This window comes from Gekko japonicus, unplaced genomic scaffold (genome assembly GCF_001447785.1).
Source record: "Gekko japonicus isolate JY-2015 unplaced genomic scaffold, Gekko_japonicus_V1.1 scaffold2550, whole genome shotgun sequence".
NCBI lineage: Eukaryota > Metazoa > Chordata > Lepidosauria > Squamata > Gekkonidae > Gekko > Gekko japonicus.
In genome coordinates, this window is record NW_015176052.1 from 30,375 (window position 1) to 57,602 (window position 27,228).

At 51.7% G+C, this 27,228-nt stretch overlaps 1 protein-coding gene across 1 annotated transcript in view; it reads right to left on the minus strand.

The window, feature by feature from the left end:
- Nucleotides 1-27,228, minus strand: part of MYO9B (myosin IXB) — a 110,761-nt gene that overhangs the window by 12,177 nt on the left and 71,356 nt on the right. Inside the window, exons 17-33 of the mRNA XM_015426684.1 lie at nt 26,847-26,886; nt 23,503-23,625; nt 23,297-23,377; nt 22,243-22,353; nt 21,207-21,329; nt 18,801-18,950; nt 18,269-18,435; nt 17,027-17,911; nt 15,727-15,793; nt 15,324-15,454; nt 14,750-14,895; nt 11,956-12,146; nt 10,141-10,239; nt 7,021-7,194; nt 6,041-6,082; nt 5,802-5,913; nt 4,590-4,663 (exon numbers count right to left, since the gene is read on the minus strand). Coding sequence (XP_015282170.1) covers nt 4,590-4,663; nt 5,802-5,913; nt 6,041-6,082; nt 7,021-7,194; nt 10,141-10,239; nt 11,956-12,146; nt 14,750-14,895; nt 15,324-15,454; nt 15,727-15,793; nt 17,027-17,911; nt 18,269-18,435; nt 18,801-18,950; nt 21,207-21,329; nt 22,243-22,353; nt 23,297-23,377; nt 23,503-23,625; nt 26,847-26,886 — 2,716 coding nt within the window. The remainder of the gene's footprint in view (nt 1-4,589; nt 4,664-5,801; nt 5,914-6,040; nt 6,083-7,020; nt 7,195-10,140; nt 10,240-11,955; nt 12,147-14,749; nt 14,896-15,323; nt 15,455-15,726; nt 15,794-17,026; nt 17,912-18,268; nt 18,436-18,800; nt 18,951-21,206; nt 21,330-22,242; nt 22,354-23,296; nt 23,378-23,502; nt 23,626-26,846; nt 26,887-27,228) is intronic.

Consider the following 27,228-nt stretch of genomic DNA (forward strand, 5'->3'; position numbering starts at 1 on the left):
TCCGAGGCGGCGGCGAGGCCAGCTGCAAAGCGTTCCCTGCGCATGCGCAGGGGACGCTCTGTCACTTTTGGGGGGATTTAAGTATCCCCCCAATATTTTTTTTAACTTTTAAGATTTTTGTGCCCACCTGGGGACTGCCCAAAAATCTCCCTCCCCCCCAGGTGCCCCCGATGCGCGGATTTAGGTATCCGCACACACGGGGGCGACTTGGCTATTAGATATATAGATTTATTTACCACATAAGAAGAGGGACGTGCTACCTAAAGGCTACCCAGTTAACATATGGGGAACCGAAATTCATAGGGGAAGTGGAGGGAAAACCTGAGGCGATACAAGGGCAACTGTCTGAGAAGGGTGCCCATTTGGTACAGCATGCAAGAAAACTTGCTTCAAACTGGATGCCGAAAGTTGCCAACCTCCAAGTGGTGGCTGGAGATCTCCTGGGATTACAACTGATCTCCAGCCGATACAGATCAGTTTTCCTGGAGAAAATGGCTGCTTTGGAAGGTAGGCTCTGTGGCATTATACCCCACTGTAGTCCCTCCCCTCCCCTCCTCAGGCTCCACCCCCAAAATATCCAGGTATTTCCCAACCTGGAGCTGGCAACCCTGTGGACACCATTTCCTTAAACTGGAGCCTAATCTGAGCCTAGACAGGTGGTAACCCAAGAAAGGGCTTTTTCTCGGTTGGGGCAACAAAACTTTGGAACTCCCCTCCACAGGGAGATTGGCCTGTTGCTCTCTATCAGTGTCTTCCGCCAGTGCATGAAGACCTTTTTTTTTTGTTTGGCATAGTAAAGGTAAAGGTTCCCTTGCTCGAAAGCCAGTCGAATCCGACTCTAGGGTTGTGGTGCTCATCTCCATTTCAAAGCCGAAGAGCCAGCGCTGTCCGAAGACGTTTCCGTGGTCATGTGGCCGGCATGACTAAACACCAAGGCGCACGGAACGCTGTTACCTTCCCACCGAAGTGGTACCTATTTATCTACTTGCAATTTCTTGCTTTCAAACTGCTAGGTTGGCATACTCCCAGTTAACAGTTATTGTTAGTTATGTGTTTTTACTGAACTTTTAAAATAATTTTAAATGTTGTTTTTTAATAGTTCTAATGTTTAAGTGGTTTTTTTAATGTGTGCCACCTTGGGGACCCCGATCGGGTGGAAAGGTGGCATGAAAATGTTCTAAATTAATAAGCAACTCCCAAAACACAGCCAGAGGTGATGCTACCTCTGCCTCTTTAAGCAGTAGGGCTCACGGCACTGAGGGCTCACCCAAGGATCTCTGCTCCTAGAAAACTAGCTGGGTGGGGAGAAAGTATGAACCAAAAACAAAGTCCCAGAGGCACAGGCAGACAGAAAACCAGGCATATCTGGGAAGAGGTTCAAGAACAGGGCGGGTTGTGTGTGTTTCTAGACTTCTGGGAGCTACTTCATTTTTGTCATGAGCCTTGGCAGCGAACACATGTCTTTTTACCCAAGCCAGTTTGGTGTAGTGGTTCAGAGCAGCAGACTCTAATCTGTGAGAACCCCCACTCCTCCACACGCAGCCAGATGGGTGGCCTTGGGTCAGTCCTCTCAGAGCTGTTCTCTCAGAGTTCTCTCAGCCCCACCTACCTCACAGGGTGTCTGTTGTGGGGAGAGGAAGGGAAGGAGATTGTAAGCCACTCTGAGACTCCGAGTGAAGAGCGGGGTATAAATCCGATCTCTTCTTCTTTTCTTCTTCTTCAACGACTAAGGATTTTTAATCAGTTGTATGATCTGCATCTACCTATTGTATGCCTCCCATGAAGATAGATTCAGGTGGGGGTACTTGTGTTGGTCTGAAGCAGCAGAACAAAGTTTGAATCCAGAATAAAACTTTGTTGGTCTTAAAGGTGCCCCTGGACTCAGACGTTGTTCTAACCTATTGCATGGACATTCTTTAAGTAGTTCAGATCTTGTTTGTTTTTTTTATTTTGTAATGCCTCTGGCTTGTTTTTAATACTGATACACTATGTTTGCCAGAGCTTTCGAAGGGGCTGGAATGGGAGGCATCTTTTAAGGGAGGGAAGGATTTGAGGAGGCTTGCTGTTTTATCCTTGGTTTTAGCCGGGGACCAGGGGGCAATCCCACCTCCCCCGCCACTGCTGAGCTGGCATGTGCTCAGGCACAACCAGTCACCTCGGGGCCCAGCCATGATGGTCTCTGAGAGCTGTCGCTGCAGCTGGGTCTGAAGCAGTTCCTCGCATCAGCTGCCACTGTGGCCGGGCTCCAGGGCTTTGCTGCAGCTCGCCGCTAGGCTCCAATGCAGCTCCCAGCCACTGCCGAAGCCCCAGCCACTGCAGAAGCCAAGTAGGCCATGCATGCACAGACAACACTTTTTAATTTTTAAATTTAACTTTGGGGGAAATTGATACATTTCAGATTTTTATGCAAACCTGGGGAATCCCCCAAGTCTGCTGAAAAATCTGTTTAGCATCCGTGTGGCCCTGATCCACGTATTTAGCTATCTGCAGATGGGAGGAACCAAGAGGAAAAGCACATGGGTTGCCAGCTCTGGGTTGGGAAATACCTGGTGATTTTGTGGGTGGAGCCCGAGGAAGAGAGGGTTTGGGGATGGGAGGGATTTCAGTGGGGTCTAATGCCATAGAGTCCACCTTCCAAACAGGCCCTTTTCTCCAGGGGGATTGATCTGTGTTGCCTGGAGATCAGTTGTAATCCCAGGACATCTCCAGCCACCACCTGGAGGTTAAAAATGAGAGATCACAGGAGGAAGTGGAAATCCAAAAACATCCGTGACAAAAATAATGAAGAGTCAATAAAGATATGTTGCAAAATCATTTACTGTGGTAATTCTGTAGAAAATTCTCTTCTATTATCACTCACACACTAAAGCAGGCTGCACAATGTAAACAATTCGTTTCACAATATTTGCTTTATCTGAATGTGAAGCAATCACAATTCTTAGCAATTACCACTTATCAACTCTGGAAGGAAACATTCCATGTTGACTCTCTAATAACAGAACCCAAGGTCTTCACAATGTATGTCAACATTTTTATGCCACAAATTGTTTGCATTGCGCAGCATTCATTAGTGTGTGAGCAATAGTAGAAGAGAAGTTTCTACAGAATTACAGTAAATGATTTTGCAACATATCTTTATTGACTCTTCGTTATTTTTGTCACGGATGTTGTGGTTGGATTTCCACCACCCGGAAGTTGGCAACACCAGAAGGGCGGGCTATAAATGTTTTAATATGGTGGCTTTTTGTACTTGTGATCTGGTCACCCTGGCCACACAATGGTAGCTTATGCCCCCTCCCAAGACACCCCCCCCCATTTTACACATAAGAACATAAGAGACGCCAATGTTGGATCAGGCCAAAGGCCCATCTAGTCCAACACTCTGTCACACAGTGGCCAAAAATACCAGGTGCCATCAGGAGGTCCCACCAGTGGGGCCAGGAGGACACTAGAAGCCCTCCCACTGTCGCCCCCCCCCCCAAGCACCAAAATACAGAGCATCAATACCTTGTGGCTAATAGCCACCAGTGTAGCGCGCGTGCAGCCCCGGACATCTAAGGGCATCACAGACCTGTTATTGCTCAATCTCGGGTAGCTGAACGCCACTTGTCCCTCTAAGAAGTTGGACGCCGACCGCTCGGGGGTCTCATAACTAGTTCGCATGCCAGAGTCTCGTTCGTTATCGGAATTAACCAGACAAATCGCTCCACCAACTAAGAACGGCCATGCGCCACCACCCACAGAATCGAGAAAGAGCTATCAATCTGTCAATCCTTTCCGTGTCCGGGCCGGGTGAGGTTTCCCGTGTACACCTACTCTGCCTGGGACTGCTGGACTTTCTGAGCACCCTGTGGTCAATGCTCTCTGGCCTAGCCCCTCCCAGCTTGGTCACGACAGCACTTCAGTCAAGCTGCAAGCCCCTCTCTGGCTTCGGAGTCCCTCCCACATAACCTGACTGACAGAAGCACAACACACGAGGCTCTGAAGAGAGCCACATCTGGGGAATTTGTGCCATGGGTGCTCCACCCCCCAAAAGTCTGCTCTGAAGTGAAGTCCCACTTGGGACCCCCATTTGGCCTTTGCCTGGCAAGAGAACTACTGCACTACGCCGCTTCTACTCTCCCGCACTACACTCCCGCTCGAGCCCTCTTGAGGACAGGGGAGAGACCAGCCCAAAGACGCAAGGGAGGACTGGGCGTGCGCTTACTCTGTGTGAGGACCTGACCACAGCCACCCACACTTTCTCAACCGGGGGAGCAGGCAGAAGATCAAGGTTAAGGGCCCGGAGAGTGACTGGTCACTCCTGAGTGACGTTCTAGACTGACATGCTAGCTTTCTCTGGGCAGGGTTTTTGTTTGTTTGCTTCTGGACACAGGCGCCTGCCTTGACCCGGGGCCTACATTCAGGAGTCCTCCTGCCTACACGAAGGAGCGTTTTGCCTTCACCAGCAGCCCCTTGATGGCCTCAGTGTGGGAAGGTGGCCAAGGACATGCTAAAATGAATCAACGCATCTGGAGCTGTGACAGAAGAACGCAGCCCTTCCACCTCACTCACAGCAGGCCTGGCACACGGAAGAGGCCTTGTCCTACCTTCTTCCCAGAGCATGATGTGCAGGTGCTTTGGACCCGGGACAGGCACTTCTTGTGGCAAGTCAGCTTGCAGACTGGAGGGAGCAAGAGAGATTGGGGGGGGAGGGCTTGTTAGACTGTACCTGGACCCCCATCGGCCTTCCCCTTCACCAGTCAGCTACAAAAGCCAGCGTGGAGTAGCGGGGTTAGAGTGTCAGACTGGGATCTGAGAGGCCCAGGTTCAAATCCCTGCTCTGCCACAGAATCCTGCTGGGTGACCTTAGGCCAGTGACACGCTCTCATCCTAACCTGCCTCACGGGGTTGCTGTGAGGGTAGAACGGAGGAAGGCAGATTGATAGAAGCTGCCTTGGGTCTCCACTGGGAAAAATGGTGGGGTATAAATTAAGTAAATAAATAAAATTCAGCTGGGGTAAAAACCTCTGCAAATCGCTACGGCAGCCCAAAGGCAGAGCTGCGAGTCAGACGGGTCCCTGGTTCAAAATCTTGCCTCTGCTGCTGTGGCCTCAGTAGGCAGGGAAGGTGCCCCTTACCCAAGCCCCACTTCTCAGCCTCAGCCTGCCGCTTGCAAGACGGGGACCAGAATGCTGACCTGCCTTAAAGGACTGCTGCAAGTACAAGAAGATGAAGCGCAAAGTGCCTCGGACAATGGAAGCGTTACAGAAATGCCAACATTTTTGTTGTTTCTGGATTGCAAATTTCAAGGGAAGCAGAGGCTGCTGGGCAATGTTCCCTCTAAGCAGTGGAGTCTTGTGAACAAAAATTCTACTTTGTGAGCTACTGGCATTCAAGTTGTGAGCCAGCGCTTTGGCTGCTGCATGAATTTGAGTACAAGAAGATGAAGCGCAAAGTGCCTTGGACAACGGAAGCGTTACAGAAATGCCAACATTTCTGTTGTTTCTGGATTGCAAATTTCAAGGAAAGCAGAGGCTGCAGGGGCAGGAATGGGGAAGGGCCCCCAGAGAAGGGGACGGCAAAGGCAGATGGACTTCCTGTTCGGCAAGCCAAGGGAAGATGGCTCGCAAAGTCCTTCAGCTGTGGCCGCGGGCAGCACTGTCCTCCCTCGGGGGGCGGCTGGCGGAGAAGTTCCTGCCTCCTTATCTGGGTGGGGAGGGGACTTCCCGTCACTGCGTAGTCATCTCCACCTCCCCCAGGCACAGATCCTGCCTGGGCCGGGGGCCCCCAGCTTGCACACCCACCCAAGTCCCACTTACTGCTGCAAAGGCAGGCCTTCTCCATGGGCCAGATGTAGGAGCTGCACTGCTCGCAGGACTGCAGGATGTTCACCTGGTAGCTCACAAAGACGTGGCCGTGGAGCTCTTCGATCTGGTGGCCCAGGAGGAGGAGAGGGCAAAGGATGAGAGCGGCCAAAGCGAGGGGCTCTCCCACGGCCCTGCCAGGCCCCGGGGAGAGGTCTCCCGCCCCCAGGCCCCTTCCCTCCCGTAACACTCACCACCCGCTCGTGCTTCCGTTTCTTCTTCTGCGCTTTGCTTTGCTGTTGGGGGAAAAGAAGAAAGGGGCACGTGTCTTGAGGCAGCCCTTGATCCTCTCTTTCTCACTACAGGCCCTCCTTCCTTTGGCTGCCCTCTAAGGCATTCGGAGAACATACTCCTCTTTCAAATGGGGGGTCCCCCGGGGGGCCGGGGGGGGGGGGGGGGGGGGCAGTTGCTTCTCCCTGGAGACGTGGCAACCTGAAGAATACCCGCATTCTTCACCTGTTTCATTTGGGCATCCTGAAGGCCCAGCTACATAGATCAGGGGTCCCGGACCTTTCTGAGCCTAAGGGCAGAGTGGCAGGCATAGCCCCAAAACAGCTGCCGCAGCAGGTGAAGCCAGCCACAAAACGGCCCCCATGGCTTACCTTCAGTGACACGGTGGAGATCCTCGTGCCACCAGCAAAGCAATGTTTTTTTTTTAAAAAATCAAATCTCTCCAGGAGCCAATCAGAAGCCTTGCAAAAGCCTCACTTGGCCCTGCCCACTTTCTGAAAGCACTTGGCGGACATCGGGGAAGATGGTGGCAGACACCACGGGGCCTGTGGGCATCACCCTGGGGACCCCCTGAGAGTTCCTGGGTGCGGCCGCAGCCCCCTTCCTCCAAGACATCTTGCCTGGGAGAGCAGAGCAGCCCGCCAGAATCCCAGCTGCTTCCCCCAGTGCCCCCCTCTCCTCGTCTCCTAGAAAGCCAGGCTGGTACAGCCTGAAGCAAAGCCGCACACAGGGGGGCTCCAGATACCCTGGGGCAAGAGGAGCCAACAGAGCCCCCCCCCCGGCAACGAATGCCACAGGCTGGGGTGCAGCTCAGAGTCCACCTGGAGTCAGTCGGGCTCTGCGGTGAGGGTGCAAACGGTCCCCTCCCCCTGGAAGTGACCCAGGGCCCAAACACTCTGGGAGAAGCAGTCCGAGGTCCCCACGCAGGAAGGCAACGGCCAACCTTCTGATGCTCCTGCTCCCTCTTGGCGTAGCTGCGGGCAAATTCATCCAGGAGAGACTGGAAGAGGTTCAAGACCAGCTTTACGTCCTTCTCTTCTCTCTGCTTTGCCAAGTTGACCACGAGGAGCTGGTAGTTGTCCATCAGGTCCCGGTAGCCCACATGGATCTGTCCGTTCTAATAAATGTTAAAAAACACACAGTTACCCCCCACACGTTAAGGGCAGGGGTGCCGAACTCATTTGTTATGAGGGCCGGATTTGACATAAATGAGACCTTGTTGGGCCAGGCCGTGTGTGTCCTAAGATGTAATGCCAGGTAGTGGAGATATAAACCTTATAAACGACACAAACACAAAGGTTTTTTTTTTAACTTTAAAACATGCTTAAAACATGAGCACTCTTGCAATATTTTGTTTATTTAACAGTGTCTGATAACTGACACCTCTTGCTCTGAATTATTGCATCAAAATGTCTGTGCTGTTGCAATCCTGAGTAGGCTGTTCAGGTATCTGTAAGCTGCAAACCTACGATGATGCAGCAGCAGCAAAACTGGAAGAAGAAGCAGAAGACAACCAGTTCCACTGCGGGCCTGATAGAAACCCTCCGGGGGCCTGATCTGGTCCCCGGAACGCATGTTTGACACCCCTGGTTTAGGGATACCAAGTGCACAGACAACCCAACGGACATCTTAACAGTCTGCCTCCCCAGGTGGCATCCTGCCAAGACTCTGAAACTGCCCACCCCAGGGGCACTCCCCTTCCGCCCAAGCTGCAATCAGTTCCATGTTTTTATTCTCCAGAGATTTTTTTATACCCCTCCCCCATCTTGGCAGACTCATTTATGACTTTAACATGTAGTAGGTGTTGATGTTTCTGGGGCCAGGCTTCGCAAGCTTTGTGTTTTATCCACCTGGCACTGCATTTCGCGAGGGGGTTCCCACTCTTCTTCTCCACCTTGATTGCTCTGATTTATGCTGTGCTGCTTGTGTGGTTTTAAAAAAGCATTTCTTGTTCGTTGTTCCTAGTTGGGAGGTTTGGAAGCTCCTTCAAAAACATTTCATGCACAGCAACATTCATGATGCAAAATAAATACCCACTGAGGGCTACCTCATGCCGATGAGTTTGAAGTGTTGCAGGCCTCTTTGCAACACACGTTACTGAGGCTAGGAGCAAGGGAGGGAGACCCCGGGGGGGGGGGAATGGCTAGGCACGCAGGCCAACAGACATGACCAAAGGGCTCTCGGGCTTATGTCTCACAGGCCAAGGGACTACAACGATCTTGCTTGATTTGGTCTGGAAATATCTGAAAACAGCTTTGGGCTCTTCGGGGATAAAGGTAAAGGTTCCCTTGCTCGAAAGCCAGTCGAATCCGACTCTAGGGTTGCGGTGCTCATCTCCGTTTCAAAGCCGAAGAGCCAGCGCTGTCCGAAGACGTTTCCATGGTCATGGGGCCGGCATGACTAAACACCAAGGCGCACGGAAGGCTGTTACCTTCCCACCGAAGTGGTACCTATTTATCTACTTGCAATTTCTTGCTTTCGAACTGCTAGGTTGGCAGGAGCTGGGGCCACAGACGGGAGCTCACTCCGTCATGCGGCACACTCGGGTCTCGAACTGCTGAACTACCGACCTTCCACAGACTGCAGTTCAGCGTCTTAACCACTTGAGCCACCGCAGCTCCTTCAGGGATAAAAGCAGCATCCAAACACGTAAATAAACACACAGGTTTTTTTTTTACTTCTTTAGCAGCTGTTCCATTTGATTATAGGACAGTTGTTGTCAGGGCTTTTTTCTGGGGGGAGCAGACCGGAATGGAGTTCTGGAACCTCTCCAACAAAACTCTTTTTAAAATGTTTAGAAGTTTGTGAGTTTTCAGTATACAGATTGAAAACTTCATCTCCCTCTTGAGAGTTCCGGCTCCTCTTTTTCTTTTAAAAAAGCCCTGGTTGTTGTACTAAGTTGTTAGTCTTAAAAGAGTTAAACCTTGTTGGTCTCAAAGGTGCCACTGAACTCAAACTTTGTTCTGTTGCTTCAGACCAACAGGCCTATCCACCTGGTACTAAGTTGTCGGGGTTTGGGTTTTTAAAAAATCTATTTTAAATTGTTTTTTCATGTTTATAGGAGAGTCCCGTTTTGGAGTGAAGAGCAGGTAAATGGAATCTCAGCAGCTGTCGTTCCAGCAATTATAACTGAGTTGCTATGATAATTTTAATGCCCTCTTTCATGGCAGCCAAATAGACGTCTGCTGAAATCTGACAACAGAGACGTTTCACTGGACGGCAGGACATCTTGGAGGCATCGTCTTTCATTAAAAAGGTCACTCTCTTGTTCCTTTAGTTTTGTAGTTTTTAAATGGACCAATGAGGCTATCTGCAATTTTGTTTGAAGCCGGTTTGCTAGAGAGGCCCCATAGCAAGGAGTCCCACAAGCTCAAAGGAGATAGGGGCTCTGGGGCAAGTGATGCGGTCAACAGTGGGAGGGCTTCTAATGTCCTGGCCCCACTGGTGGACCTCCTGATGGCACTGGTATTTCTGGCCACTGTGTGACACAGAGTGTTGGACTGGATGGGCCTTTGGCCTGATCCAACAGGCGGGCACATGCAACAATTAGAATAACTTGTTTGCATATGCCACACACCCCCCCGACATCAAACACCCACCGCTCAGGCTCCACTGGACTGTTTTGGATTCCTAGCTATTCGGGGGGGGACGGGGACGTGCAGTTCTGTCCTTGCAGAGGAGGGAGAGCTTGTGCCTGAATAAAACTTGGTCTTAAAGGTGCCACTGGATTGTTTTGGATTGCTAGCTATTGGGGGGTGGGGGGAATGTGCGGATCTGTCCTAGCAGAGGAGGGAGAGCTTGTGCCTGAATAAAACTTGGTCTTAAAGGTGCCACTGGGCTGTTTTGGACCAGGGGGCGGGCCTCTGCAACTTACCTGGCTGCTTCTTGCTCTGACTGAGGGCTGCTGGGAGCAGGGGGTGGGGCTTGTTGCATGTGCCTGCCCCCTGGGCTCTTTACTGCCGGAGCTCCACTCCTGTGCGCTCCTGCAGGAAACGACCCCTGGACCTAACTCAATGAGGTAAAATTAACCCTCCAGCCTGGAGCTTCTGGATCAGCTACTTACAGGGGCAGAATACATGGTTTTGATGTTCCCTCTGAACTTTTCCGTGGCTTCGAAGAACAAGCACTCGCCTGCAGACTTCTGGGAATGGAGATCGTTGATCTGGAAAGGAGCAACACAGACTTATCAACAGCTCAGGGAGCAACGGATATCTTGCCCCTCCCCCTTTTAAGAGCAGAGCTCAGCTACGGCCCTCCCACCCCTCCACATCCTGCATCAAGACGATCCTCACCCTCTGACCAGAACAAATTATGCTGCAGACGACACAGATCGGAAGGGCTTAGCTACAGCCCTCCCACCCCTCCACATCCTGCATCAAGACGATCCTCACCCTCTGACCAGAACAAATTATGCTGCAGACGACACAGATCATGCAGTATGGACTGCTAACATTTGTCTTATTTTATTTACTTGATGTGTAGCTGACCTTTCTCCCCAACAGGGAACCAAAGTGACGGAGGCCCCCACAACAGCCCCATGAGGTGGGTGCGGCTTGCGAGTGCGTGCCCGGCCCAAGGGCAGAGAGGGATCTGCCCCTGGGTCTCCCAGCTCCACGTCCCATGGCACTCTGCAACACCACTCTTGACCAATGCTCCCCCTAAGCTGTGGGGTCTTGTGAGCAAAAACTCTACTTTGTGAGCTACTGGCATTAAACTTGTGAGCGAGAAATTTGGCTAACACATAAGTTAGTCTGCTGTGGAGCCATCCTTCCTGAGCCAAGACAAAAATCTGTGAGCCAGGGGCTAAAAAACTGTGAGCTGGCTCACATTAACTCAGCTTAGAGGGAACACTGCTCTTGACTTCCACCAGCACAACGGACAAAAACCTGCCACAGGCAGACCTCCGGCCCATCTGGCCCAGTACCCAGGACCAGTGCTCCCTCTAAACTGTAGAGCCTTGTGAGCAAAAATTCTACTTTGTGAGCTACTGGCATTAAAGTGGTGACCGAGCGATTTGGCTGCTACATAAAATTAGTTTGCTCTGGAGCCCTCCTTCCTGAGCTAAGACAAAAATGTGTGAGCTGGAAGCTGAAAAACAGTGAGTTAGCTCACACTAACTCAGCTTAGAGGGAACACAGCCTAGGACACCTCTGCACGACCCTGAACTACTAAACCTGGGGAAATACGGAGCAGCCTTTGCACAGAGTCAGACCCCCACCCCAGAGAGACCATTTGGGTTTGCTCTGGCCGGCAGGCAGCGGCTGTCCACAGATGGCAAAGCAAGGCCCTGCCCAGGTAAGGCAACCTTCGGTCTCGGAGCTGGAGCTGCCAGGGGAAGTGGAAGGTCCTGCCTGAAAAAGTCCTACACTTCGGCGGCTCTTGTTCACCACCTGCCAAGACAAGTGCTGCCCAACAGCCCTGCTGCTCCACTTGACGGCACAGCCGGACAGGCAGCAGAGCCCTTTCGGCAGCAGAGTCCACTACAGGCCTGATGGACCGATTACCCAAGAGATGGATAAATAAATAAATACTGATTAACTGGCATGGCGGAGATCCTTCTTTCCCCTTTGGAATTTACTTTTGTCTTGACACTGCACTGCAGCAAAGAAGAGAGGACTCAAGAGGGGCTGGATTCTGCAGTTCTTTCTACTAACAGCGCAACTCTCCCCTGGCAACAGCCGGCCTCCGGAGGAAAGGACCACCGAGAGCAGAACTGGATCTAGCCCTCGGAATCCTCACATTCCGGTCTGTGTAGCGTTTGGAAGGGCAGATGATCGATTCGCTTTTAAAACGTCGGTTGCTGCCTCTTAACGTGCCCCGGGTGGGTCTTCTCAGAGGGGACGGAGGCCTGGTGCTCCGTTTCCTGGCCCTCTCTCACCTTGTTCAGGAGGAACTCGTCCAAGTACTTCAGCTCGTTGGCATTGGCGATCTCTCGTAAGAACGGTGCCTGCCACTTCTCAGGCGCTGTCTTGGCTTTGCTGATCTTAAGGGTGCGGGTCCTCTTGGCTTTGCCCACTTCCTTCACGTGCCGTTCCTCATCCTGGGGGTGATTCAGGTGCCAGGAAGGAGCTGGGGAAAAGAAGCTGGATAGTTTCTGTGAAGGAACAGACTCGCACCGCCTTAACCTGTGCCTTCGGGTTGAGCCCCACGTCTCTGCTCAGCAACGACGCCCCTTCCCCTCCACTTCCCAGGGGTGTGAAAAGCAAACTGGGCAACAACCGCCACCACTAGTGGCCCTTAGAGCTTCTCCTGATCAGGGCCGGCCCCAGCTTATTTTGCACCCTAGGCGAGGATCCCTTCTGGTGCCCCCCCATGTGCCACGGTGTCCCCCCCCCGGTCAGAGCCAGTGGGGGGGGCTTTTGGCGGGGGGCGGGTGCAGTTTGGCACCCCTCGTCAGGGTGCCCAGAGAAGAGACTGACCGGCGGGGCATTCACAACCCGTTGCTCCCCCGGCCCTGCTGCCGCTGCTGCTCTTGCTGCAGCTGCCAGTCCCCGGCCGCGAGGAGGAGGAGGAGGAGGAGAAGCGCTCTGCTGGGAAGCCAAGGGGGCAGGCAGGGAGAAGTTAGTCGGCCATAGAGGCAGCGGGTGGCAGAGGCAGCGACGGGGGTCACCTGGCTGCGGAAATGCAGGGCTTTTGGCGGGGTGGGTGGGTGCAGTTTGGCGCCCCTAAGGGCTGGCGCACTCTAGGCGAATGCCTAGTTTGCCTAGTAAGTGAGCTGGCCCTGCTCCTGATACATGTCATTGTCCCCTTCACACTCTGTACCTGCGCTGCCATTTAGAGGTTCTGCCTAGATGCTGCTCCTACAGTTAGTGAGGGAGCGATCTATCGCTCCTTTGCCGTTTCAAGCCGCTGCACTCTGGGGATGGGGAGTTCCCCCGCTGCTTCTCCCTATTACTGCCCTTCAGACTGCAAGACCAAACAGGCTCGGATTTGCTTCCAGAGATCAGTGCATTCAAAACACAAGGAAGTTTAATACATGAATAAAGACGCCACAGAGGCAATTTCAGGCTGAGAAAGGGAAAGGAGGAGGAGGAGATTGGATTTATACCCCGCCCTTCACTACCCAAAGGTGTCTCAGAGCAGCTTACAAACTCCTTTCCCTTCCCTTCCCCTGTGAGGTAGGTGGGGCTGAGAGAGCTCTTGACAAAAACTGTTCTTTTTCAAGAAGAGGAGGAGGAGATTGGATTTATACCCCGCCATTCACTACCCAAAGGTGTCTCAGAGTGGCTTACAAACTCCTTCCCCTTCCCCTCCCCACAACAACAGACACCCTGTGAGGTAGGTGGGGCTGAGAGAGCTCTGACAGAAACTTTTTTTTTTCAAGAACAGCTCTTATCAGAACTATGGCTTGCCCAAGGTCATCCAGCAGGTGCATGTGGAGGAGTGGGGAATCCAACCCAGTTCTCCCAGATTAGAGACCGCACTCTTAACCACTACACCAAACCGGTGAAAACATGAATGTCCCCTTTCCCTCCGTTCAGTACTTATCCTAGACAACGTTTAAACAGGACAGGCCAGCTTTACTTGATATGACGTTTATCATTACCTTAGTCCCCCATGGTTGGGCTTCTCCGCATTGTCCTTTGCTGTGCGGACCTAAGATGGAATCCCCCAAGTAAAAGCTCACTCCGGCATGGCCTGTGGCTTGTGCCCCTCCCAAAGTGCCAGAGAGAGCTGCTTCCTCAGGCCCGGAGCTTTCATAATCTGCCTTGGGGAGCCCATCCCATCTGGGGGTCATTTGGATCTTTCTGACCCAAAAGGAAGAATTTACTTTCCAGCAGTTTGGCTCTTAGCAGTCTCTGTCCCTTTGAGTGCAACATTTTAGGAAGGTGCGAAGCGGTAAACCGTTGTCCTGCTTTGGCCAGTGTCATTAGCACAGCCAAGAGTGTTTTTTTGTGTGCTGGGAGCTTGATGGCTTCCATCCCGACAGCTACTATTCTGCAGCTGGGCTCCTGAAATCCTGGGGTAAATTCTTGGATGAAGGGCATTTCTCCATGTCTTTAACCCACCCTTGCTCCAAGGTTTCGGAAAGACCTCCGGGAACTAGTTTCGCCAAGTCAGAATCCCTTTCATGGAGCTTTGAGAACCCCAATGGCGGTAAAGCTCGCTTGGTGCTAAATTTATAAACTTTATATTAAATAAACTTGCAGGCTGTCATGCCCCCTTCCCTTGAGGAGTTTTTATCATCTGTTGGGCTTTGATCTTGCTGCTGTTGTCAAGGGCTCCTTTGTGGGTTTTTAATGCTTTCAGTTTTTAAGGTTTTAAAATCTCTTCCCAATCTTAATCCAAGGGGGCTTTGTCTGCAAATTTTAAATCTGATGCTGTTTTAAATTGCTTTTAATCTTGGATTAGCCGCTGCTTCTATTTTTATTTCACTGGGATGTGTAAATAATTGCTTTAAGCTGCCACACAGATATTAATATGCAGAGGTGGGTAGAAATACTTTAAACAGAGCTAGCTTGAAAGTGGATTTAATGTGTTCAGTATGAGACAGAATAGTGCAACATTTCCTTGAAAGCCACTTAAAAATGTTCTGTAAAGGCAAACGCTTTCGACTCTTGACATGTGTTTCTTTCCACTTTTGTAGAGGAATCCTCCAAGTGACAGACCTAAGCAGCTCCATGGGATTGTTCTCTCTGTCCAGGATGGAACAGATACAGGCCAATCCTCACCTTCTGCTGCCTTTTCCTCGGTTGCCAGCACACATGAAAGGAGCGGGATGGTCTCAGCCTCCTCCACCACATCACAGCTGTCCTTGAAGGTCTTCTTCTCCATCTTCTTCCCCAGGAGCCTCCTCAGGGGGATCTTGAAAGTGGACCTGGCAAGAGAAAAGCAATCCACACACTGTTGGCCAAAAAAAAGGATTCTGACTGCAGAACCAGAGTGTGGAATAAGGGGAGGCAGAGACACTGCTATAGGAGGGGGATGGGACGGGACTCTGCAGGGTGGATCGCACACAGCCTGTGAGTGCCCCCTGGCACCTGAGGGCAGCCAAGGATTTTGCAAAGGCCCAGATGCGATGCTGTTGGTGGCGGCTAAGCAGCAGGCCCAGCAGGGCCAGAACACCAAGCCTGAACAATGAAGGCTCAGCAGGGCCAGAACACCAAGCCTGAACAATGAAGGCTCTGGCGTTGGAAGAGGGGGAAATTGCCCAGTGCCAGCATGTGTGTCCGTGAGTCTCCCCGGCCCATTTCCTTATTCTCTGACTCCTCTGGGGCCACCTGATGGGTGCCAGAGGACACCTACTTGGTGTCCCCCTGCTGGCCGGGCCCGGATGCTGGGACAGCTGCGTCAAGGGTGGCCGGCGGCTCCCCAGCCTTTCTCAGGATGTGTGGCTTCTTGCTGCTCCCGTTGCTCTCTGAGGTGTCTGGAGACTGCTGGGGGAAAAGAAGAGGGGAGAGGAAGACGGGGGCCCTTTCCAGCCACATGCGAGGAGGCAGCCGGCCTCAGGGCACACTCCAGTCACATGGCTGACGCCCGTTTTAACACAAAGGGTGAACCTGCTGAAAGGGAGCGCATGGCTGGAATCGTCTGCCATGCTGCCCCTGAGCGAGTCCCACCTGAGGTGCTCAGCTGGGAAAGGGACCCCTCAGTGCACAAGCCAGACCCCCTCCCCTCCATCATGAAAAGGCTACAGGACTCCCCTAACCTGGTCTGTGGCAGTGGGCTGGGCCAGCTTGTGAAGGTCGTCCAAGGAAGAAGTCATCTCTTTCCTTCTGCCGGGAGACAAGAAAGCAGCATTTGAAAACAGGACCACAAACTCTGTAGCGGGGCTTTTCTTTCAGCCATGGGACTCCCGGCCCCAGGAGGAGGTCCATCAGCCCCCAGGACCCCCATCCTTTCTAGAAACTCGTGCGAGCTTTTGACTCCAGACGGTATCTGGTGGGCTTTTATCTCGAAGCTGCCTAGGCAGCACGCAAGAGAACACCTGGGTTTCTACAAACTTGTCAAGACTTTCACACGAGCACAAGAAGTTGCCTTCTACTGAATCGGACCCTTGGTCCATCAAGGTCAGTGTTGTCTACTCAGACTGGTGGCAGCTCTCCAGGGTCTCAGGCAGAGGTCTTTCCCGTCACCTACTATCCAATCATTTAAGTGGAGGTGCCGGGGATTGAACCTAGGGGCCTTCTGCATGCAAAGCAGATACTATATTGCTGTGCCTCGTCCCCTCCCCTTCCTGGGCGGGTAGATAAAAGTGGGTTTTGTAAGTCAACCAAAGAGAAAAGGGAAAACCAAAACACAGCCTTGCGGAGATCAAAACTGGTCCAGGGGGCACAGAGTGTTCTCAGTGAAAGGGGGATGGGAGACAAAGAGAGATGAAGAAACTGGCCCACTCGAGCCGCGGAGAGCTCAGAAGCCCCCTAGAGAGTGAGGGTCGCCTATTCGTTTCTTTCCTGCCATGGGTCACAGCGACAGCCCCCAAATGCCCCCGATGGCCACTGTGCAGGTGGACACAGTGTGCACACAGCCAGCTAGGGCCCAAAGCGCGTGTACACTGCTGGTTGATGTGGGTCCTCCTGGTTGATGTGGGTCCCGCCCATGGCTGGCTGGCTGGCTGGGAACCCACCCCCCACCCCCGTCCCGGAACTCAGTTCCAGGATGGAAGACAGACAGGCTAGAAGTGCAAATTTAAAGAAGACCGCTGGAGAGGGAAGTAGCAGGGAGGTTTGCCGGGGAAGGCACGGGCCAGGGAGCAGAAGGCCAAGTGGTCATTCCCCGTGCTTTCAGCACCTTGCCAGTTCTGACTGTATGACTCTGCAAGCCACAGGGCAATCTAAACAACCCAGCTGAAGCACAGCATTCGGGGAGCGGGGTTTCCCCCTTTCCAGCCGTTGTGCTCAGTGCTGGAGGCAGAGGCTGGCTAGAGCCCAGCTTCGACCACCTCCAGCCATCCCGGGGGGGGCATTCTCCTCGGCCCAGAGTGACTTCCAGCAGGGATCGGCACTCACGTAAGATGTCGGGGCGGAGACGGGCTGTGCCCGCTTCTCTCCTCCAGGGACTGGCTGAGGACGTCACCCTGTCCTCCGGCGAGACCCTTCCACCGCTCCCTCTTGTCCCGCAGCTTCTCGGGGTCGTCCTGGTAGCGCTGGATCTGGAAGGAGGAGGAGGAGGAGGAGGGGCTACCCAGCTCCCTCTGAGCTCCCGGCCTGTTCCTGTCACCAGATGGCACAGCGGGGGCCCGGAAGCTCTTGCTGGTGGCCAGGTGGTTCTGGAGGTTCAGCGCCAGCTCTGAGGGCCTCTCGGGACAGGTGAAGCTTTGGCTGCCCCGGATCTGGCTCTTGTGGCCTTCTGGCCTCCCTAACCCATTAGTCTCCACACTGGCCACCCCCACCTCTTCCCGCTGTGATCTGGAGAGGGAGTTCAAGGCCACAGTGCCGTTGTCCAAAGGAAAGGGCAGCTCCTCAGTCACTTGTGGCACCTCTGCTGCTGCTGCGCCCTTGGAAGGTCCAGAAGGAGCTGCCACCGCCGCCTCCTCCTCCTCCCGAGGTGGGCTGCCTTCCCTGCAAAGGGCTCCTGCCGGCCCCTCCAAGGCAAGCGCCACGTGCTTGTTCTGCAGCTCATTGTGTTCCAGGCCCCTCTGCCGGCGGGATGCCCGCTTCTCCCGACTGCTGGCTGCGCTTTTCGGGGGAAGAGGCACCTGCTGTGCTGCCGGCTCGTTCTCAGCCCTGTCCTCGGCCACCACTCCGGTGCTTGGACTCCCCTGCGTCTCGGGTTCCGTGGCTCCCTGGTCCAAGGCAGGTTCCTCCACCCAGGTCAGCGTGTTTTCTTCTTGCCCGGGGTGAACGAGCTGCTCGGCCTCCTTGCTTTGCCTTTCTGCAACCATCTGATGAAATCTAGAGCAAAGATGACAAAGCACACAAAAAATTCAGAGACGAGCCCTGGCTCAGTAGGAAGGCCCCTGGCTCCGTAGGCAGCGTGCCCCAGGCTCAAATGCTCCCTTCGGTCAGACAGAAACGATGAGGGCTAAGGCCCAATGGAATTCTACTGGACTGCCAGGACACCTGATCCCCGCTGGCCAAAAAGCCGCGGCTTCACCCTCTGGCCACCGGCAGTGAAGGTGCCGCAATGGAAGAGAGATCAAGCCAGCATGACTTTCTTTTGGCAAGCAGAGGAGCCAGAAGGCTACGAGGTGGCCCCGCTGTCCGCGCCCACAGGTCTCACACACCCATCCCATCCCGGATGTTGCTTACTGCTTGCGCTGCAGGTATCCCCTGACGACAGCCTGAAGGAGGCAAATCCTTTTCCTCTGCTGCTGGTAAGATTTCCGCTCCCTGTACCCACGCCACGCTGACTGGATGAAGAGTGCAGCCATCTCCCTCGCCCTCGCCCTCCGGACACGGTGCGATCGCCAGCAGGCCTGTGGGCCAGAAAGCACAAGAAGAGAAGAAGAAGAGAAGAGATTGGATTTATACCCTGCCCTTCACTTGGAGTCTCAGAGCGGCTTACAAACTCCTTTCTCTTCCCCTCTCCACAACAGACACCCTGTGAGGTAGGTGGGGCTGAGAGAGCTCTGAGAGAACTGCTCTTTCAGGAACAGCTGTGCCAGAGCTTGTGACTGACCCAAGGTCACATCAGCAGGTGCAAGTGGAGGAGTGGGGAATCAAACCCGGTTCTCCCAGATTAGAGTCCGCACACTTAACCACTACACCAAACTGGCTCTCAAGTGGGAAGCAGAGGGTGGCGGGTGCCAGGACTGGCGCCGGCAAGTGAAAACGCCCTTACCTGCACGGTGATGGCTGCCTGGCGCATCCGGAGGAAGCGTCTCCTCTCCAGCCCCATCCGGAGCCAGCTCTGGAGGAGGACAATCTTCCAGATGACTTCCCTGTGCAGAGTGTCCTGGAGTGCCTGCCGCAGGGCTTCCTTCATGAACACCTGGAACGACACCCGCGTCACTGACAGGAGCAAAGCTTTCCTCCTCCATCTCTGGCCCAGTGAATGCAGTAAAACCTAGCAGCCACACAGGTGGGGAGTGCACAACCACAGGCACCTGCGCAACCCACATTTGTGTCTTTACGGTGCCACCAGACTCCATATTGCTTTGGCTGCAACTGCCTAACACGGCTGCCCCTCCAGGATTCAATGCGACACGGTGGTAATAACCATGCCTCCTGAAGGGGAAAGAGCCATATTTATTTATTTATTTATTTATTTCAGCTTACTACCCCGCTCTAACCCCCTAAGGGGTCTCTGAGCGGCTACAGTTACTCATTTATCCCTAACCTATGGCCACAATTATTATTATTTACTTTAGTACAAGGCATCCAGTGCTCAAAACGTGGGGCGTCATTTTGCAGTAGATGACAGGGTACTTCGGTGTAAGGTAAAGGTAAAGGTTTCCCTTGCTCGAAAGCCAGTCGAGTCCGACTCTAGGGTTGTGGTGCTCATCTCCGTTTCAAAGCTGAAGAGCCAGCACTGTCCGAAGACGTTTCCGTGGTCATGTGGCCAGCATGACTAAACACCGAGGCGCACGGAACGCTGCTGTACGGAACTCTGGTGTAATGGTTACCAAATGAACAAGTCTGGAAACAAGATAGTTTGTTACAGGGGGTTGGGCATGGCTGAACCCACAAACCGGCAGAAGACACAGATAGGGAGACGTGTCCGGTGGGCAGCGGAGGAAGCAGAGCACAAGAGCAGCCTGAAGGCTTCCACTGCCTCCTGCAGGTACCTCCGGTGGTCTGCCAGGAGGCCCCTGCAGCATCTCTTTATTGGTCCTTTTAAGTCCACTGGCAGCAATGGAAGTAAAAGGAGGATGAGAAAAACTGCTCTCTGCTCCCGGCACCGGACCTTTTAAGTCTTTATTGGACCTTTTAAGTCTACTGGCAGCAGTGGAACTAAAAGGAGCATGAGAAAAACTGCTCTCTGCTCCCGGCACAGGGGAAGAGGGGGAATGGGGGACACAGCTGGGAGCCCTGTGTTGTCAGACCCCTGAAGCACAGAGGAAAAAGCTCAAAACACAGGATGGGAGAGTGGCCACAGTCCAGGAAGTCTCAGCAGCAGACCTGCAAGGGTGCTGTCAGTGATGCCAGGAAGGAAAGGAATTCTTCCATGTTGCCAAGTGCTCTCCATGCACAGCGAGGCAGAAGAGGGTTCACTATTCTAGCATGGGGTTTGTGGATTCCACTCCTGATGGGAGGTCCCTGGTGACCCTTGATGACTCCGTGAAGTGTCTTAGGGATTATACTTGACCTTCCTTATTGCTAAAGATCAAGTTAATTATGTTGCGCAAAATGTTTTCTTTCCATCTTCCCTTGATCTGGAGGGTGGTTCCCCCGCTACCTTGACCTGCCCAATCTGGCCAAATGGATACAAGCCACAGTGATCTCAAGGGTAGACTACTGCAACATGCTCCACATGGGTCTGCCCTTGAAAATCAGTAAGAAACTCCAGTTGGTACAGAACGCTGTAGCTCGACTAGTCTCAGGAGCTGAACAAAGTGTCCGTGTTACACCTAACCTGCAGCCATCCTCTTGGTTACTGATTAGTTTCCAGGTCCAGTTCAATGCACCTGTCATCACCTACAAAGCCCTTCAATCTCAACATGCTACTGCAACATGCGCCACATGGGTCTGCCCTTGAAAATCAGTAAGAAACTCCAGTTGGTACAGAACGCCGTAGCTTGACTAGTCTCAGGAGCTGAACAAAGTGTCCGTGTTACACCTAACCTGCAGCCATCCTGTTGGTTACTGATTAGTTTCCAGGTCCAGTTCAATGCACCTGTCATCACCTACAAAGCCCTTCACAGCCTAGGACTCACATATCTATAGCAAGGCCTCTGCAGTGCGGCAGCTTCGTTGTTCGGAGCAAAGCCTTCTGAAAGTGCCTATGGGCAAGTTCCACGGCTGCTTGTAGGTGACCACTCCCACCTGGGAAATGGCCTGCCCGAGGAGGCTGGGAAAGCTCCCCTGCTTTTATTATTAGGCAAAATGTATAAAAAGTAATTTCTCAGGAAGACACTTGTATAAAGGAAAAAGGGTTGTGGCTTTAATATCGGGAACCACAGTTAGGCAGGAGACTGTTCTGTTGCATACTTTTAGAATCAGTAATCTGCCTTGAGACTCACCCACAAAAATCACACTATAAATGAGGTACGTAAACAAACTTGGTTTTTAAAAAATATGTACCCACCTTGGTGTTCCCGATCTGGTAGCTGCTAGTGTCCAGTTCCAACTTGGTCAGCAGAGCAGAGATCTCCTCCTTGCAGGCTTTGGTGTTCTTGGGCAGAAGCACCTGGAACTGGTCTACAAAATCCTGGGAAGGCAGGAAGAAAGACAGGCTTCGGTGAGACATCGGCCCAGCTGGGTTCCCAAACTTTGCTCAGCAAAGTTAAGAATGTTGTGCTGAGCAAGAAGAGAATGTATTTTCCCCCTAACTTTTCTCTTTTTGATTGAGACTCGCTCGAGGGCGGGCTTTGCATTCCTCCTCTCCTCCAATGCAAAGCCTCCCCCATTGGGCTTCTGAGCACTCTCACTGAATGCACGCCAGCCATTCCCCTATTCCCCCAGCCCCACCCTTGGTATGCCATGTCTGCTGGGCGTTGCCCAGCGCGGGTTGAGAAAAGAGTTGCCTCGCCATGTGCTGTGGGGAGGAGGGGAGGCAGACGTGACTGCAGTTGTGGCGCCCCCCTATTTACCAGGGAGGCTAACACTGAAGCAGACCGCTACAGAGGGGGTTGTTCCACCACGCGCTGAAGCTACGACTGGAGGGGCTCGCTGGCTCACTCCCCCAAGCAGCTTCCTGTTCCCCTCTCTCACATCTCATGTTCCCTCCCTCGCATGCTCATGGGCCAGATCTGGCCCGTGGGCCGTATTATTGACACCTCTGCTCTAAGGCCCCTTCCAATTCTATGACTAAATCATATTCATTTGGTTCCAGAGGCAGATGACAAGTACCAAAAGAAAGGGACACACACACACACACACACCACATCAGCTATCAAGGAGGGAACCCGTTATTGGGAGAGTCTCAAGATCACTGGGGGGGGGAGAGAGCAGTCCTACAAGCCCACTGGTTTCCTTCATTTAGCAAGATTAATTTTCAGTGGGGTCTGCTCAACACTAAATGGTCAGTCAACATCAGCCAAACGACATTTCCTGACCCATGGTCAGTCAACATCAGCCAAACGACATTTCCTGGTGAACACAAAGGTGGTGCCGAAGAATACCTGGAAGGAAAATTTGGCACTGTAGCCAGACCGCCGGATTCTCACAGTCTCCAACATCCCGGTGTATCTCAACTGCTGTAGCACCAACCTATCATCAAAGAACAGCTCCCTCTGAAAGATAAAAGAGATGGTGGACCTCACAACACACATCTTCTTCCAAAGTCCAAAACAAAACAAAAGGCCTACTCACCAGAATTGTTGGGTGCACCACTGTTGACTACCTAGCATGCTTTTTAGACTGCTATCATTTCTTCATATGTTTTTAGTAGTACCCATTATGTATAGAGCAACTGGAAGAGTTTCACAAACATATGGGTCCTTGACCACCTACATTTAAATGATAACCTCCTTTGGTGACAGAGAAAACAACGTAATTAATTGATGGAATTCACTGCTCCAACAGGTGGTTACGGCCACGAGGTTAGGAGCTAGCTAGGTCCTCCCGTCCCGTCACAACTAAATCAGGGTGTCTATGTGGAAACTGGACTCCAAGATGACCCATGAGTGGAAGACTCATCGAGAGGGTGCAGAAGAGAGTGACGAGGATGATCAGGGGTCTGGAGACCGAGCCCTATGAGGAAAGGCTAAGGCCCTTGGTGATGTTTAGTTTGGAGAAGAGGAGATTGAGGTGGGGACATGATTGCTCTCTTTAAATATCTGAAAGGCTGTCATTCGGTGGAGGGCAAGGAGCTGTTCCAGTTGGCAGCAGAGGAGAGGACCTGAAGCAACAGATTTAAAGTACATGCAGAAAGGTATCGGCTGGATATGAGGAAAAACCTTTTCACGGTCAGAGTGCTTCAAAGGTGCAATCAGCTGTCTAGGGAGGTGGTGAGCTCCCCTTCACTGGCAGCTTTCAAGAAGAGGCTGGACGAATATTTGTCAGAGATGCTTTAGGCTGGTCCTGCATTGGGCAGGGGGTTGGACTAGATGGTCTGTATGGCCCCTTCCGACTCTATGATTCTATGACTCCTTCCACGATTCAAGGGGCACCCTGCTATCCAGCCCCAAGCTCTGGATCCAACCTATCCCTCACTGAGAAGGAGTGTTTACCTACCTTCTCAGAATTGGAGCGGATGCAACGGATAAAAAATGGTTCAGCTTTCCCCAGGGTCTCAAGGAGCTTGTTGAGGGAAGTCTGGAACGAGTCACAAAGCAGGGAGTTGTCAGGAGCTGCTCCCCCATAGAGCCAGTCATGGCTCTCCCCCCACTTCCCAAGGCAATACATTAAAAAAAAAGGTTCTCAGGTGGGCCTCCTCTTACCTGGAATTGAGCACTGATACTAGGAGGTTTCTTCTTCTTGTGTAGGTGCAGCAAGGATTTTGTGGTCCGATCATGCAGTGTCATGCTCACAATCAGCTTCAGAGACTTGGAATCCATCAGGTTCTATATTCAAGAGATTTATAGCCTTTAGATTTAGAATCTTAATACAAGCCATCATTTGTCCCCCTATTGCTGCCAAATCGCATAATTTGAACACGCATGATGCGGCCTTCTACTGAATCAGACCCTGGGTCTATCAAAGTCAGTATTGTCCACTCAGACTGGCAGCAGCTCTCCAGGGTCTCTGGCAGAAGTCTTTCACATCACCTGCTACCTTTTAACTAGAGATGCTGGGGATTGAAACTGGGACCTTTAGCATGCCAAGCAGATAAGAACGTAAGAGAAGCCATGTTGGATCAGGTCAATGGCCCATCTAGTCCAACACTCTGTTGCCCTCCAAGCACCGAGAATACTGCTTCCGACATAGTGTTCCATCTATTCCTTCTGGCTAAGAGCCACTGATGGACCTCTGGTTCCATCTGTTCCTCCAGTCCTCTCTTGAAGCTGTCTGTGTTTGTAGCTGCCATCACTTCCTGCGGCAGTGAATTCCACGTGTTAATGACTCTTTGGGTGAAGAAATACTTCTTTTTATCTGTTCTAAGCCTACTGCTCATTAATTTGAGCGGCCACGAGTTCTTGTATTGTGAGAAAGGGAGAAAAGTACTTATTTCCCTGTCTTCTCTGTCCCATGCATAATTTTGTAAACCTCTATCATGTCACCCCTCAATTCTTGTTTCTCCAAGCTACAGAGCCCTAACTCCTTTAGCCTTTTTTCATAGGGAAGGTGTTTCATCCCCTTAATAATTTTAGTTGCCCTTTTCTACACCTTTTCCAATGCTATAATATCTAGGGGTGTGCATTTAGTTTATCCAGGCTGAATCCCCCACCCCGAACTGGTATTTTTCGGATATTTTTTCAGTCAGATATCAGCCGAGGTATTTATCCAGCTATCAGATACAGTCAGGCACAGAAAATCCCAAAAATATTCGGGATTTTTTGGTGTCTCTGGATAACTGGTGTTAAAAGGGATTGCAGTCCCTTTAAACACCTTCTGGGTGAAGTAATGGCTAGGAGAAAACATTTAAATGGACTGCAAGCCCTTTAAATGCCTTTGGAGTTCAGCTGCTGCTTGCAGAAGGCATTTAAAGGGACCGCATTCCGTTTAAATAGCTTTCTCCCCTCCATCAGAAACAATGGAGTATAGAGGCACCTTCTTCTGGGGCCCATAGAATTGGACTCCCTAATCCAATCTTTTGGAAACGTGAGGGGGTTTTTGAGGAGAGGCACCAACAGCTATGCTGCAAATTTGGTGCCTCTATCCCAAAAGCAGCCACCACAGAGCCCCAGATAACCCTGGATCAATTCTCCATTATACCCTATGGGAACCACTGACTACAATGGCCCCCATAGGGTATAATGTTTTTTTAAAATTCAGCAATCTCAAATATTTACTGAATTCAAATACCATACCAGTATTGGGATTCAGGAATATCAAGAAATCCTGATACTTTTCGAGCTCAATATAGCCAAACTCGAAAAATAGCAGGGTTTTTTTGGGCACAGCTGTAATCTTTTTTGAGGTGTGATGACCAGAACTGTACACACTATTCCAAATGAGGCCGCACCATAGATTGACACAGGGGCATTATGATGCAGGCTGATTTGTTTTCAGCCCCCCTGCCTAATAATCCCCAGCACAGCGTTGGCCTTTTTAACTGCAGTTGCACACACTGAGTCGACATCTTCAGTGACTTATCTACCGTGACTCCAAGATCTCTCTCCTGGTCAGTTACTGCCAGTGGCTCTACCACTGAGCCATGGCCCCACCTCAAAGGGTCCATCAAGGTCAAGATGGTCTACTCAGACTGGAAGAGGCTCTCCGGGGTCTCAGGCAGACGCCAGGGATTACCCTGGGACTTTGTCTGCCACTGAACCAGTGAGCCATGGCCCCTCTCCTCCCAGGATCTTAATATCTGTTGCCTGACACTTTAATCTGAATTTCTGCTGCATCCGGGACAATTCATTTCTTACATTTTATGTTCTGCTGTTCTTCCACCATGGAACCCATGGCATGGAGGTTTCCCACCCAAGCACTGACCAGACCATGGGAGAATACTCCTTAACATTTACACAGCACTAGGTGCTCAAAACACTTCACACACACCACTGTAAGGGAGGCCAGTCTTTCCCCCATATTGCATGTAGAAGGGGCTGAGGCAGAGAGAGAGAGAGAGAGAGAGAGAGAGAGAGAGAGAGAGAGAGATGCTTGCCTGAGGCAAATTTGAGGCACTGGAGAGATGTGAACCTGGGACTTCCTGAACCACAGCTCTTAGCCGCTCTGCTGCCCCACAGTCTCCATAAAAGTGTGATCCAGTGCAGAGGTACACTGTTCTAACAGTGCTTAGAAGGGCCTAACTCTGCTTAAAACACATGAAGCTGTTTTATACTGAATCAGACCATCAAGGTTAGTACCGTCTACTCAGACTGGCAGTGGCTTTTCAAGGTCTCAGGCAGGGGTCTTTCATATCACCTCCTACCTGGTCCTTCCAAATGAGATGCTGGGGATTGAACCTGGGATCTCCTGCATGCAAAGCAGAGGCTCTTCCACTGAGCCACAGTCCCTAGGACAGCACTGCCTTGATTGCCAGCCCTAACACCTAGTACCAAAATTGCTGGTGCATCTCATAACTCTTTAGAAGAGGAGAAGAAGAAGGATTGGATTTATACCCCGCCCTTCACTTGGAGTCTCAGAGCGGCTTACAAACTCCTTTCCCTTCCCCTCCCCACAACAGACACCCTGTGAGGTAGGTGGGGCTGAGAGAGCTCTGACAGAAACTGCTCTTTTTCAAGAACAGCTCTGACAGAACGACGGCTTGCCTAAGGTCATCCAGCAGGAGCAAGTGGAGGAGTGGGGAATCAAACCCGATTCTCCCAGATTAAGAGTCCACACACGTAACCACTACACCAAACTGGTAGTCTGACACATTATTTATGCAGGTATTGGTCATTTTTCAAAAAGTCTGCATGCTGCTTTGGGCTCACAAGTCCTCCCTTTGCCACAAGCCTGTAACGCTTTCCAACCTAACACCACTGCATAGGGCCTTACCAACCTTATGAAGAGGGCTAGAAACTTAAGACTTCATTTTAAATGCAAGCGGAGATCCCTAAACAGTTAGATTTCGTTCAGTGGGTCTTAAATGCATGTGCAGAATGACTACAGAAAAACACATGCATGCATTCCCCCCAAAAAACAGTTCTTCTTATGCATGTACATTCCCCCTTACCTTTGGGATGAGCTGTTTTTGTTTGGCACCTCTACTCTTCCTGTTGAAACATGAAAAAAAAATGGAGAAAAATGCTAACAGGGTTTCAAAGGTTGCAACTTGTAAATTAGGTTGAACAAAGCTGATGAAGTGATACCACAGCTCAGCAGTTCTAATTGGGGGGTGGGGGGGGGGGAGCTAAAAGGAAGGGTCATTGAAGGAGCTTCCAGTGGACTGATTCTGCGTTGCCAACTCCTGCAAGTTTTGCTGGGCATCCTCAGCTTGTTCTTAAAGCCCCAAGTGTTCCAAAAAGTCATAATTTCAGATTTAGAATAAATAAAAGCACAAGCACACTACACAGATTATCATCACTGTGCAAACAAGACTACATATTCTTGCCATG